This window comes from Protobothrops mucrosquamatus, unplaced genomic scaffold, assembly GCF_001527695.2.
Source record: "Protobothrops mucrosquamatus isolate PMUCROS unplaced genomic scaffold, P.Mucros_1.0 scaffold399, whole genome shotgun sequence".
NCBI lineage: Eukaryota > Metazoa > Chordata > Lepidosauria > Squamata > Viperidae > Protobothrops > Protobothrops mucrosquamatus.
In genome coordinates, this window is record NW_015386730.1 from 181,382 (window position 1) to 194,776 (window position 13,395).

Below are 13,395 nucleotides of genomic sequence, written 5' to 3' on the forward strand. Positions count from 1 at the left end.
GCAGTGGAGAAGTGAAGCAACATATGCCATAGCTTCTCATAAGACCAGATATATTTAAGTGGAAAATTTGGATATTTAGATGTTAATTATTGTGAAAATTGTGATTGATAAGATTGTTTGAATATTATGGAGAAATTGAGGTCAGTAACTTAATGGTATCACTGCCAGTCAGATTACGCTAATTAGTTGAAGTAAGAAGAATAGTTCAGATGAGCTTCTAAAAAGGATGGACATTTAGAAGCATTTGGTCCAGAGTCTGATCTTGCTGTACTGCATTGCTAAGCAAAATACATGGCCTCATGATGGGGAGAATAGGGAACAGAAGGAGTGAAAGTGGGGAAGTGATTGATGAAAATGGAATTCAATCTATGGGAAGTTGATAACATATTAGTATTTAGTTCACTAAAAACAGTTTGAGCCAACATTGATGGCAATAAAATCCCTACATACCGGTTTTGATATTTGTTTCAGAAGCAATGACCCAGATATTGCACACTGTATAATGCAGCAAATCTAACAGAATGGGAGCTAGGTTAAATCCAACAGATTTATTTTACCAGTTTGGACAAAAATCAATGGCCATCTCATACAACATTTTTTAAAGACCACCTTAACACTGAAAACCCCTCCCAACTTTTTTCTCAATGCATCTTATATTAATTAATAAGTTATCTTCCTCTATTGAAGTCAGTTGCCAAATAAATAGAAACATGAAAGGAAGCTGACCATATTTGGGATTATATATTTTTAACTGGCTAGTTTTGCTGATATGAATAAATGTATCAATTCATACTATCATTACAAATACAGCAATGGTCTTCAGCATTTGCATCAACCGGGCCTTCTTCACCCACTCTCTACTTGTGACCTGCTTGTATATCTACAATTAATAATTACATGCAAGTTTACTCCTGTAACTGGAGGTTTAAACCGAAAAAGATACCTAAAGCTCCGTCTACCCTTTGCTCCATTGTCCAGGCTCTTACCGTAAGAAAGCTGTAGTATCAGTAGGTTTGCTAGCACTCTGATCAGAACCATAGCTTCAACTCTGCGTGGCAAGCTGTTTGCCTGGAATTTAGAAATGGGGAACAATTTTGGCAAGAATGCACAGTTTGCATTTTGTTGTCTTCCATTCCGAGGTAGAACAACAGATGTGGAAAAAACACCAATTTCTCACCTGTAAGATTCCAATCCCTTACTTAAACTTGATATACGTATCAATCTAATCAGATAACCCAAGTGGAGACTTCTTGATCAAGCAGCACTTTATTTGATCAAATTAAGCAGCTGGGTGGCCAACAATCTGGAACGCTGACAGAGTTACGCCCAGAAGTGTCCTGTCTTAGAAAGTTGGTAGCATTGCTTTATACACTTTGTTAGCCAATGGAAATCAGACAACAGAGCCATTACATCATAAGAAAGACATCATAAGAAAGCCACTCCCTTATTCCCTCCATCCATGTACACGTTTCCTAAGTTTGCATGAAATTTCTCTGGTACAAAAGCTGATTACAAAAAGCAAGAAACCAACAGACTAAACAATTTCCCTTTGTTCCAGAACCCTTCACATCCTTATGTAACTTGGCTCTATATCATGCAGCCTGAACAGTGGTGGGATTCAAATAGGTGAACAACCGGTTCTCTGTATGGATGCCGCTTCTGGAAGTCCATTCTGGGCCTGGGCAACAAAAAATTAGCTACCGGTTCTGCCGAAGTGGTGCGAACCAGCTGAAGCCCACCCTTGAGCCTGAAGCACGAAAGAACACTGATAACAAGACTGGATATGTATCTCAATAAAAAAAGACCCTTCCAGAAAGCAAAAAACCTAATATGTGATTAATGCAGTCTATGTGAGATGTTGGTGCAGAATTCACTTGAACTTTAGGATTGAAGGAAAACAGATTTTTTTTTCTTTTAACTGGAAATATTTTTAAACCTAAAAAAGCCAGGACAGTTAGACCATATAAAGGGAACCATACACTCAGTTGACCCATTTGTTTGGGTGGTGTGTTTCTGTATTATGAATAGTGGGGGCAACTGAATTTGACTTGTTTAAAATTAGCCTTAACCTTTCAATATCATCCTCTCCAGACACCTGGACTTCAACTCCTAGAATTTCCCAGTCAGGATGGTAATTGTGGAGAATTAGGGAAGCTGAAGTCTGTACAACTGGGGAAAGGGTATCCAGTTATGGTACCAAAATGGCTCAGGAATTCTGGGACTTGAAGTCCACAAGTCATAAGGGGAGCCATAGTTCCCCACCTCCGCTCTAGAAGCAGCTGCGCTTTTGGGGTTGGGACCCAACAGGAAAACGAGGGGCAGAGCTACAGCGTCCTTGCGCCCGTTCTTCCAATGCTGCTGTAGCCTCCCTGTCACTGATTCCAGCGTCTTGGTGGCCTGTTCTACAGGTGAAAGTCACTTTGAGGAAGCCACTGCTTCGTCGGCCTCGTTGCGATAAGAAGCCAGGAGCTCGCTTGCAGCCGGCCGGGGAGAGGTGTCTGGCTGCTCCGGGCCTTGCTTCCATCCTCAGAGGGGGTTTCCTGGCTGTGCTGACCCTTGGGAAGAGTGCAGGAAGCCCCAGTGCTCATGGTGCCTCCACTCTGACGTGGAGACGCACCAGTACGGGTCTTTGGGTTGCAGGCTGCATCTTCCAGGCCATTGGCACATCGGTTTTGGGGATTGGTAGAGATGGGAAAGCCTGGGGAAAAAAACCCCACTGTGTTTGGCACCATACAAATGAAATACATGCATTCTGCTGTAAGGTCCCAGTCCCTTACTTAAACTTGACATACCATATTAATCTAATTAGATAACCCAAGCAGAGACTTCTTGATTAAGCAGCATGTTATTTGATCAAATTAAGCAGCTGGGTGGCCAACAATCTGGAACGCTGGCAGAGTTACGTCCAGAAGTGTCACGTCTTAGAAAGTTGATAGCATTGCTTTATACACTTTGTTAATCAATGAAAATCAGACAACAGAGCCATTACATCATAAGAAAGCCATCAATCATTCCTGTACACTCCCTTATTCCCTCCTTCAGTATATCCCATCCCACGTTTCCCAAACTTGCATGAAATTTCTCTGGTGCAATAGCTGATTATAAAAAGCAAAAAGCAACAGTTAGAATAAACAATTTCCCTTTGTTCCAGAACCCTTCACCTCCTTATGTAACTTGGCTCTATATCATGCAGCCTGAACAGTGGTGGGATTCAAATAGGTGAACAGCCGGTTATCTTTGTGGATGCCGCTTCCGGATGTCCATTCTGGGCCTGGGCAACAAAAAATTAGCTACCTGTTCTGCCGAAGTTGTGCGAACCAGCTGAATCCCACCACTAAGCATGAATCACAAAAGAACACTGATAACAAGACTGGATATGTATCTCAATAAAAACAGACCCTTCTGTAAAGCAAAAAACCCTAATAGGGGAGACGCGCCCATCCGGGTCTTTGGGTCGAAGTCTGCATCCTCATGGCCATTGGCATATCAGTTTTGGGGATGGGTAGAGATGGGAAAGCCTGGGGGGAAAAACCGCTGGAAAAATGAGGAAAAAACAGTTCTCCTCCCCTCTTTTTCCCCCAAAACCATTTGGAAAAATATGGAGAAAAAAACCTCTCTCCCCCCTCAATTTTTCCAGTTTTTTCCCAGGCCTTCCCATCTCTAAGGGTGAGGAAGGTTGGAGTCCAGGGGATGCGGTGGCAGCAAGAGGAGGAGGCCGGGGTCCTTCGGGAGGTTTGGACCCCAAACAGCCACAGTTCTGGTTCTGTTGATGGGGAACCTGCCTTGCCTTCCTCGGGCATCTGTCAAGGAAGGAGCTCATGCAGACAGTCCTATTTTCCTTGATCGCCTCCCCTTTTTATTCTTGGAACTTGTTAAGTTTGGTGCTCAGTGAGGCATCGATGAAGTAGCAGGTGAACAAACAACACTTTATTAAAGGTTTAAACAGAAGCCTGGATAACTGCAGCTCCACCCCTATTTATACACTCAACAACTAGGTGGCAGCCAATAGGATTCAAGCATTAGTTCCCGCTTTAACACAAGATAATTAGCATGTAGATAGCAAGTCTGGCTCTTAACTGACAGAGTCCTATCACCATTTTTTCAACAATTCCATGTACTTCACCTCAATACATTACAGCACCCCCCCCCAATTACTACATAAAAGGGGGCTCAGGGAGGGAGGGAGGGAGGGGGTGGAGGAGGTCGGTTTGGGTGAAATCTGCCCTCTCAATTTGCTTTAATCTTAATAATAATAATAATAATAAAGTTGGAAGGGACCTTGGAGGTCATCGAGTCCAACCCCCTGCCCAGGCAGGAACCCTACACCATTTCAGACAAACGGCTGTCTTGTTCTTCTCAATCAGATAAATGCCAATTCAGACCAAGCCCTTTGTGGCCTCACCCAAAGACAGTCTTCTCTGTAATACAGGTAGTCCTCGACTTAATGACCACAGTTGAGCCCAAAATTTATGTTGCACAAGTGAGAAATTTGTTAAGTGAATTTTGGCCCATGTTATGACTTTTCTTGCGACATTTTTTAGCAGATCACTGCAGTTATTAAATTAGTAAAATCAGTTAAGTTGGTAACACCGTTGTTAAGCGAATCTGGCTTCCCCCATTGACTTGGCTTATCAGAAGGTCACGAAAGATGATCATGTGATCCCGGGACACTGCAGCCAGCATAAATACGAACCAGTTGTCAAGCATTGGCATGTAAATTGCATGACTGTGGAGAAGCTGCAACGGTCATAAGTGTGAAAAATGCTGTTGTAATTTTGAACAATCACTAAATGAACTGTTGTAAGTCGAGGGCTTCCAGTAGCAAAAGAAAACTGTTTGAAAAGAATGTGCACCCAAGCAGACTTAATACAAAAGTTAACCTTGCAACCAAATGACACTATTGCACAAGTTTAATAAACCATCATCATCATTAGTTGGGGGATTGGGTGACAGTATTGGCCCAGATAGCTTGTCTTGTCTTTTCATCATAGATTAGCACTTACATGAAGATGAGGAACATTGGCAAGAAGGTTGGGGTACATCAGATTTGGGCATCAAGGTCCTTCCCCACCCCTTGCTTTTGCCTTGATTTTGCTAAAATAGCTTGAATTTCTAATAGCAGAATTCACACCAAAGCTGGGTTAGTCTTGAAATGGAATGGGGCAGTAACTATGGTTTAGTGAATGGTGGGAAGCCACTGTCAGTCACAAGTGAAGCCCTGTCAGTCCTGTCAGTCACAAGTGAAGCCCTCATACAATTATTTTCTTTGTGAGAACACAACAACTGTTTTGTATCTGAGCATAGACTGCTGTTGAACCCAGTTAATGTGTATAAATCTTCAGCACTTAATACTACAGTAAGGGGCACACTGTATCACATGTGGCATGTCATTTTTGTTATTGTTTTCCTTTCTGCAGGCAAGATACCTTTGTACCTTTCATTCCCCCCCCAGGTAATCATTTTAGGAAAGGTGCTCTTCTCTTATGTAAAGTATCATGAAGTCTCAATTAAAGGGACACAACTAGCAATTTAATGAAAACTTATGCTTTCTTCCCTTTATTCAATTGAAATATTTTAGGAGCTTTTTAGAAACTATCACTTGGGTAGATGCAAGTTTCTTTCAAACTGCATCTAGACTGAACCCACAAAATCAAGATGTTTATTTAGTCATCTGTTCAAGGTTCAGATGTTTAATTGTTTATTAATCTAATTATCCTACCAACCACACCCATTTCTATTATTTTGGGCCAAAGCCAGCAAACAGAACTGCAGAATAAAGTATCTGCTTCCAATTTCTTGACATGTGATCATTCTGAGGCCTTATGTTCATATATATCATTTCTGTTCAGTAGGCTAGAATATATATCTAGAACTGATTTGCTAAAATCTAGCTTGTCTGCTGTAAAATTTAAGGATGAAACCATATCTCCAGTCTGTTATCAGAAAGTTTTTTAAAACAGAGAGGCATGTTAATGTATTAGATTAAAACAGCTGTTGGTCACTGGTAAGGATAACAAGGTTTTTTTCTATGTAGCAGAAAGGAGTTCCAGACATATTTCTATAACTGATGTGAGCAGAAGATTTAATTTGTTTCACTGATAGCAGCTAGGAGAATCAGACTGTACCAGGAGTCCTTGACAGGGAACTCAGTTGTTAAACAAAACTGTTACTAGGTCCAATCACATGACCACAAATGTGCCTGGCTGAGGAATTCTGGGATTTTAAGTCCACAAGTCATAAAAGGGCCAACTTTGAAGATCCCTGCTTTGTAGTGTCCAAAGAATACTATCCCAAACATCTGGGTGAGGACAAAGAGTGGGAAACCCTTTCCAAAACCTGACTCACAAGGAAGCCAAGTAAAAGGGTAGCTCTTGCAGCCCCTTCCCCCATTCCTCTGTCCTTTGGAATGCTCACTCCAGCACTGAGATAATTAGAAAATAATTCATGTTGGTTTTTACATTCATTATAGAGGAAGGGATTACAAGAGAGTAAGAAGGCATATGATAGGGAGTAGACAATGATTTGTGAGCAGGGTTCTACTTAGAATAAAATATCTAGGGCAATCCTGTATTAAATTATTTGGGGAATAAAATTGCCATGGGGAAACCTGATCTTTTTCCTAAGGAAATGTCTTCTAATAGTTGACATTTTGAAGCACCAGGATATATCATTTTCCTGATTTCATATCTATTTTCAGAAAATGTCTGAATCCATAAGAAGCAAGATAGAGAACTACAAAACAGCTCCATGTGACAGTAGGTTCCCCAATCAATATCAAAGTTGGGGCTGCTGGCAGAACTACCTTGTTGGTATAATTGATGCATGTGAATGCGTCTCTGCATTATGGATAAGAAAGATTGTGTTCAAAATATTTCTTGTCCCTCTCTTTCAGGACATAATTGAGAAGCATCATTGTATGGAAGAGTTACAGTTCTAACGGCATCACTCTTATTGAGAAACAGTGATCAAAGGAATGTATGTACCTACTTGTGAGTCCTTCAGAAGAAACGCCTTGCCCCCACCCCCCAAAAATATAATAACACACCACTTAACTCGGATTGAACTGATGTATCTGAGCCGGTTTTTGCATAGCCTCTTCTGCGGATAACATCTCTCCTCAACTCTCCAAAATTTGCTTAGGTGAATCCACTTTTATTTACCCATCCACTAGCAGTCAGTAGTAGAGAATTTTGCTTTTTTTTTTTTCTTCCAGAGCACTGTCTTGTGTTTTGGAGAGGTTGATCTCCTGGGCATGCCTTTTTTTTTTTTTTTAGGAGACTTGGCTTAGGTCATAGCTGAAATCTCTTGAGCATCATTTGAATGCTGTTCCAGAACCTTTCAGTTGGAGAAGCATCTCAATGTAGAGATGGTTAAGTAATGCTGGGCTCCTGCCTAATGCTTATCACTTTCCCCTTGTCAATTTGTGTGCTGTGGGTATAGAGTTGTCATTGCTAGCAAAATTTCCACATTACAAACTCCACATGGCTGTGCATATTTTGCTGGATTGTTTCAGGTCTGCTTTGGCTAGATCCTATGGGGAGTCCCCTGGAGACTTGCCGTGAGACTGGGCAGACCCATCCAGGAAACCAGCGCTGCCATTTTTAGCACCAGCCACACCATGAAATATCCATCTAGGAATCTCTTCCTAGAGATTCCAAAAAGGACTGATTATTTGCTAGAAAACAAGTAATGTTCTAATTGGCAGACCAACCTCTCTCTCTTGAGCTTTGTGTAATGTTATTGTCAATGGCTTAGCCCAGTGATGGCGAACCTTTTAGAGACCGAGTGCCCAAACTGCAACCTAAAACCCACTTATGTATTGTTGAGTGCCAGGTGGTGTGGCCCATTGGCTGGGTGTGGCCAATTGGGTGGGCATGGCTGCAGTGGTAACGGCAGAAGTGGGTGGGACTAAAAAGTTCAATCAATCAATTCCAACTTTGCGAGTTCTTTTTTTCCCCGCGAGAAACTGAAATTGATTGATTGAACCTCTTTTTTTTTTTTGCACATGGCGGTGGAGGCCTAAAGCAAAAAGGTTTTATAAAACCCAGCTGAAGGCCTAGGACTGGGGCGACAGCGCGCATGCCCACAGAGAGGGCTCCGAGTGCCGCCTCTGGCACCTGTGCCATAGCTTCACTACCACTGGCTTAGCCTTAGATTTTAAAGCAGCCATTCTGATGTACAAATCAGAACTCACCTGATGGGCCAGCTGTAGATTGCATATCACACACCCTTTGAACACAGCAGACTCTTTTCTCTTTAGCAGCAGATTGGAGGATATTGGTAGAAAACAAATTTGTAGCTGGCTTTTCTCCCCCTTTTCTTCTGATCTCATAAATATTGCACCAGAACTCCTGTTGGTAGAGAACTCTGTTTTTGAACCTCTTTGGAGTCCTAACACAGTGTTATTCTTGCCTTGTAAAAAATGACCATGTTTTTAGCCATGCTTTCATTTGCATAAACAAATGGTGGTATTTTTGGATGGGTGCAAGGAAGAAATTGACTTTCTTACACATTGACTGAAAATATCATCTATTCATATTCTTAAGAGTTTCTTTTCCATTTTTTTCATATCAGTCTTACTACATTCAAAGAAACTGCAAGGCTACTGGTTGCTTGGCCTGTCCATGTTTGATTTCCTTTAGCCATTCCTAAAAATACAACTTATGCTTGTAGTCTTGGGCCATAAGCATCATTGGCTGGGTTCACACAACGCAAAGATCCAGGAGCTTAACTTTTTTTTTTCTGGCTCAACAGATTTGCTTAGTTTTTGAATGGTCCACTGGGATGCAGCTTTCCTGGAGCTGGGCCAGACACTCAGTTTGACTTAATTTTATTTACATGAAATATTAATAAAAGTTAAACATACAGTTCTTCCAGTGATGTATTTGATGGCTTCTCACCCCTGCTTTAGATAACAGGGCATAAATAGCTCTGCTAGATTGACCAAAGCCTATCTCGGTCCAAGATTTTGTTTCTCGCAGTGCCCACTAGATACTGCTGGGGTACTCACAAGCAAGAAATGAGGGCATCCCCTGCACCTGATAGTTGGACCGTATTTCTCCCAGCTTGGAAGCATTCACGATTAATAGCCTTTAATGTGCCTGTCCTGATTGGGTCAAAAATCTATCCAAGATGATTATCGCTACGTTACATACTATTGAATTAAACAGGTTAAGAACAATGTATTTGGTTTGTAGAAGAAAGGAAGGGTCAAGGTAGATTTATCCGAGAATGAGTCCTGTTAAAGGACTGCCAAGGGAGGACTAACTAAGATGGACGCCGAGTTCTCAATAATAGCAAAATCAAACCTAGCTCAGTTTAGGTTATTTAATGATCTGATCTCTGCTAGCAGTCCATCAATGGTAGGAACAAACGTCAGTTGGCTTTACACATTGCATTAGGCGATCGAACAGGTTGGTTTGGTGATGGCTTCCTGACCTATATGAACCTAAACAATTGTGAGCTTCATTGCCATCCTTCAGAATTTTTTCCCCCCAATTTCCCACTCTAGTAGTATCCTTTCCACCAAGTCAGACCTTTTTCTTTTTTTTTGTAATTTATTGATTTTTTTAAACATAAATCATTAAATAATTAGTGAACAGTGTGTTTTCTGGGTTTACATTTGTAAAACAATCACTAACAATTTATTTCTATAATCCATAATCCACTTAATAGTTTTAACTGATTTCCTCTTTTCCCCAAAATATCCTCTTTTGCAAACATTGAGTTAATACAATTCTTATTGTTTTGATAGATAACAATTAAATATATAATTTCCCCCAATATTCCTAAAAATAATAATCACTTCAATATAATATTTCTTTTCTATCCAATCATTCTGGTTGCCTTATCATAGATCCTGTTATAGTTCTTATTTAAATTTGTTTCTCCCACAAGATTCTAAGTATTCTTACTGGTTAAGATTTTCTCAAAAATTAATTACATTTAAAAATTTAACTCTATTTTTTCTATCATTTCACACTTTTACGTTTCTTATGGAATAGAGAAAACAGTGAAAAGAAAGAAAAAAAGGAGAGCAAGAGTAAAGAAACATAAAAAAACAACATACTACTTAAAATATATATCCCTCCTAAGCTAATATATATTTGTTTCCAAGATTTCTTATGCTTTTTAACCATAATTAAAAATATGTTTAATCTTTAAATATTCCATTTTACATCTAGTCATTTAGTCCTTTAATTCTTATTCAAAACATTTTTATCCATTATAATTTTCTGAAATTCAATCAGATTTAAATATCTAAAACATTTCCTTTATCTAAGCCATTTCAACTTTTTTATATTACTCATATAAAGAAATAGAATAAAAAAGGGGGGAAAGCATACCATATTATTTAGGGGATTCATCCCTCTTAGAGTGACATATATATTCCAAATCTTTTCTATTTCTTTAACCATATTCAAACAAATGTTTCTTTTTAAAGTATTCTCTCTGGTAGATCCCATCATCTATTTTTTTGATTTCCACATTGGTCTGTTTCCTTTGCCCGGTATCTTTCTTAATCAATGTATTTTGCTGAGTCAGAAGGTTTTTCCATATGTTCATAAATGTTAATGTAGATATAAAAAGTAAATCAGATGAAGTGTCTTTGTACGGGGCTTCTGCCTTTCCATGTTTGTTGAAAATCTTTTTCTTTTTCTTTCTCTCTGCTTCTCTTATCACTTCCTTTCTCTCCGATGTTCCTGACATTTCTACAGCCCATTTTATCCAATCTGTTTTCTTGTCCTCAGATTTATTTTGCAGTCTTAAGGGATAAGTTGTTTTCCATTTCTTGTGATTTTTTCCCCCACCAGGATTAAATCATGTTTCCTTGTTTTGTTAAGTACCATCTTTAAATCTCTATTCTCAATTTTGTATCCATTTATCTGTTTTATCTGCTCCTTCTCTGTTGTTGTTTCTGGGAATTATTTTTGTTGTAGAGTTAACTTGGAAATAGATTGATTTATATTTTCAAAGTTATTTTGGATTTCTTTGTGGTTTAAAATCATTGTTGTTTGAATTATTTGCAGTATAATATATATCTCCTCCTGTGGAGTATTTATGTTTTCTTGATATATTCTTTCTACATGTCTCTGATCCATGATGGCCAAGAATTTGAGTTTTTCTCTTCTTTTCTTTTTTCTGCAAATAGCTTTAGAGTCCCGATTAAATAGATATTTGTAATTCAAATAATTCAAAAAAGATTTTTTTCCTGAAATTTATAATTCTCTTTCTCTACAGCCCAGATTATTGTCTCTTTTTTTGTCACAGCTTTGAAGGTCACAAACATAGATTAGCTTTTCCCAGGCTTTGCCAAGTCTTATATTAAAGTCATAGCTGCCATAGTCTTCATCCACCACTAGGTGTCAGCATCTATTTGTTTTTCAATTTTCAAATTGAACAATAATCTACAGAATGAGTCTTAAACATTCAACAATTTTAGATTTATTCAGATTTTAGTTTTAAATTCAGGTTTTATATTTGTTTCACTTCCATATATTTTGATCCTCCATAAAAAGATTAATTTGCCACTTCCGTTAGTATAAGGGTGGGGCGGAAGTCCCCCCTCCTTCCCTTTTGGAGGTATTTTGCTTCTTGGGGATCTTTTCCAGGAAATTAAATATAGAATAGAAAAGAAAAGATCAAATTCCTCATTCAGTTTCAAGCACGCAAAACCGGAAGTCCAGGTCAGACCTTCTTCAGCTTTTAAGCCCAGTTGGTCAAATGCTGCCATTTAACAGGCCATTCCTTTGCAAAACCAAAGGATCAGAAAACAAGTGACGATTTATACGATTTTATTGCTGTGGATACTTGAGAATTTACATGAAAACATGATTCTCAAAAGACTCTATTTGGTGATTGGGAAGTGGAGGTTAATCTGGGATCCTTTTTAGGCAACAGTGGGACCTGAGTATATGGATATGTTTGTGGGGTGACTGCATGACTCCATATGAGCGTATTGTAAATGCCACAGAAGTACCAATAGAAGAGAATATTCTAGCACTGATGATGTTACCTAGCTGGGTAATGAAACGTCTGCAAGAAGACAAGCTCAGAGAGCATCAAGGACCCCACTGTCCCAGAAGTGGTCAGAAATGGAAAGATATTCAGAGCTTAAAATATTTGGAATGGTCCATTTTAGAGTCAGAAAAATTTGCACTGACCCTAAAACAGGACTCCATTTTACTGAGATTGTTTTATACTGAAATTAAATGGGACATGATCCCTGCAGCACTATTTTGAGCATTTCTTACTCCAAAGGCAGTCCTATTTGAGTCTAAAAAAAGCTTACTGCCTGGGAATATATTCCAATGCAGTCGGATATGGTTAGGGATATAGAAGAGATGTACTAATATGTTACATTTACAGTTTTCACGGGAGGCAAGTTGCAGCTGTATTTCCTGCAATAATGCTCTTCATCCAGGCATTATAATGAAAGACCTTGGTGTAGATACCAGGCTTACCACTTTGGCCACAAGGATGCCCCCCATAAGATACAATACCCTGGAATTGTCCATTAGAGATGAGGGGTGCCCCAGAGTCAAACTGTTGAGAAAAATCAAACATGAAACATTACTACCGTATCTATGAATGGGAAGTGGAGCAAACAATTCCCTCCCTTCATCCATTAAACATATAGCCCCCAATGTTTCACTTCCATGTTCCCCAATCCAGGATCCTTATAGAAGAATTTAACTCCTTGAGTTTTCCCCACCAGAATCACCAGTATTGGGAAGTCTGGAAATCTAGACACCTAGAAGGCACTTCAGTTAGAAAAAGCCGTAACTTTGTATGATTCTACAAGATGCCTTCAAGGCTCGATCTCTGTCATAGCTTCTAAAATTGGCATCATTTCTTTAGGAGTCTGTCTTAAAACGGATCATCTTACCCCACATGTATCTATGCCTCCTTCCAGGATACCTGCACACAATGTTTTGTATTCTGGCAGCAACTCTGGATAACCTGGTTTACACTCCACATCATCGAGTAGGTTAATGTTAGCACAATAAGGGACATCGGGAAAAGTCACTGAAAAAATAAAATAAAAAATAGCCAAAATTCTACCTTTCACAATTTACCACCTAGATGCATAGAACTATAATTTCCATTGTCTCCAACCAGTGGAGCTGATCTCATTGCCTGGAATAGGAAGTATTGTCTTTCAAAGCCGTTCAAAGGGACTTCTTGGAAAAACAGATTTAGTTAAAAAAAATTTCTCAAGATATCAATAGGTCTTAAATCAGCTGATGGGCATTTGAAGGCTTCTCAAATTTCTCCAGCACTCTATGCAAAGATTCCCTTGTTGGAAAAGTGGGGCTTTTGCTAGTTCAAAAGTCACAGAACTGATCTCGCATCCCCTGGAGATGACCTAGAACGGGGGTCTCCAAACTTGGC

The 13,395-nt window shown here is 39.4% G+C and overlaps 1 protein-coding gene across 1 annotated transcript in view; it reads right to left on the minus strand.

Moving 5' to 3' along the window:
- LOC107287557 (transmembrane protease serine 9) overlaps positions 1 to 13,395 on the minus strand; it is a 39,303-nt gene that overhangs the window by 7,209 nt on the left and 18,699 nt on the right. Inside the window, exons 11-12 of the mRNA XM_015816078.1 lie at positions 12,890 to 13,029; positions 12,377 to 12,546 (exon numbers count right to left, since the gene is read on the minus strand). Coding sequence (XP_015671564.1) covers positions 12,377 to 12,546; positions 12,890 to 13,029 — 310 coding nt within the window. The remainder of the gene's footprint in view (positions 1 to 12,376; positions 12,547 to 12,889; positions 13,030 to 13,395) is intronic.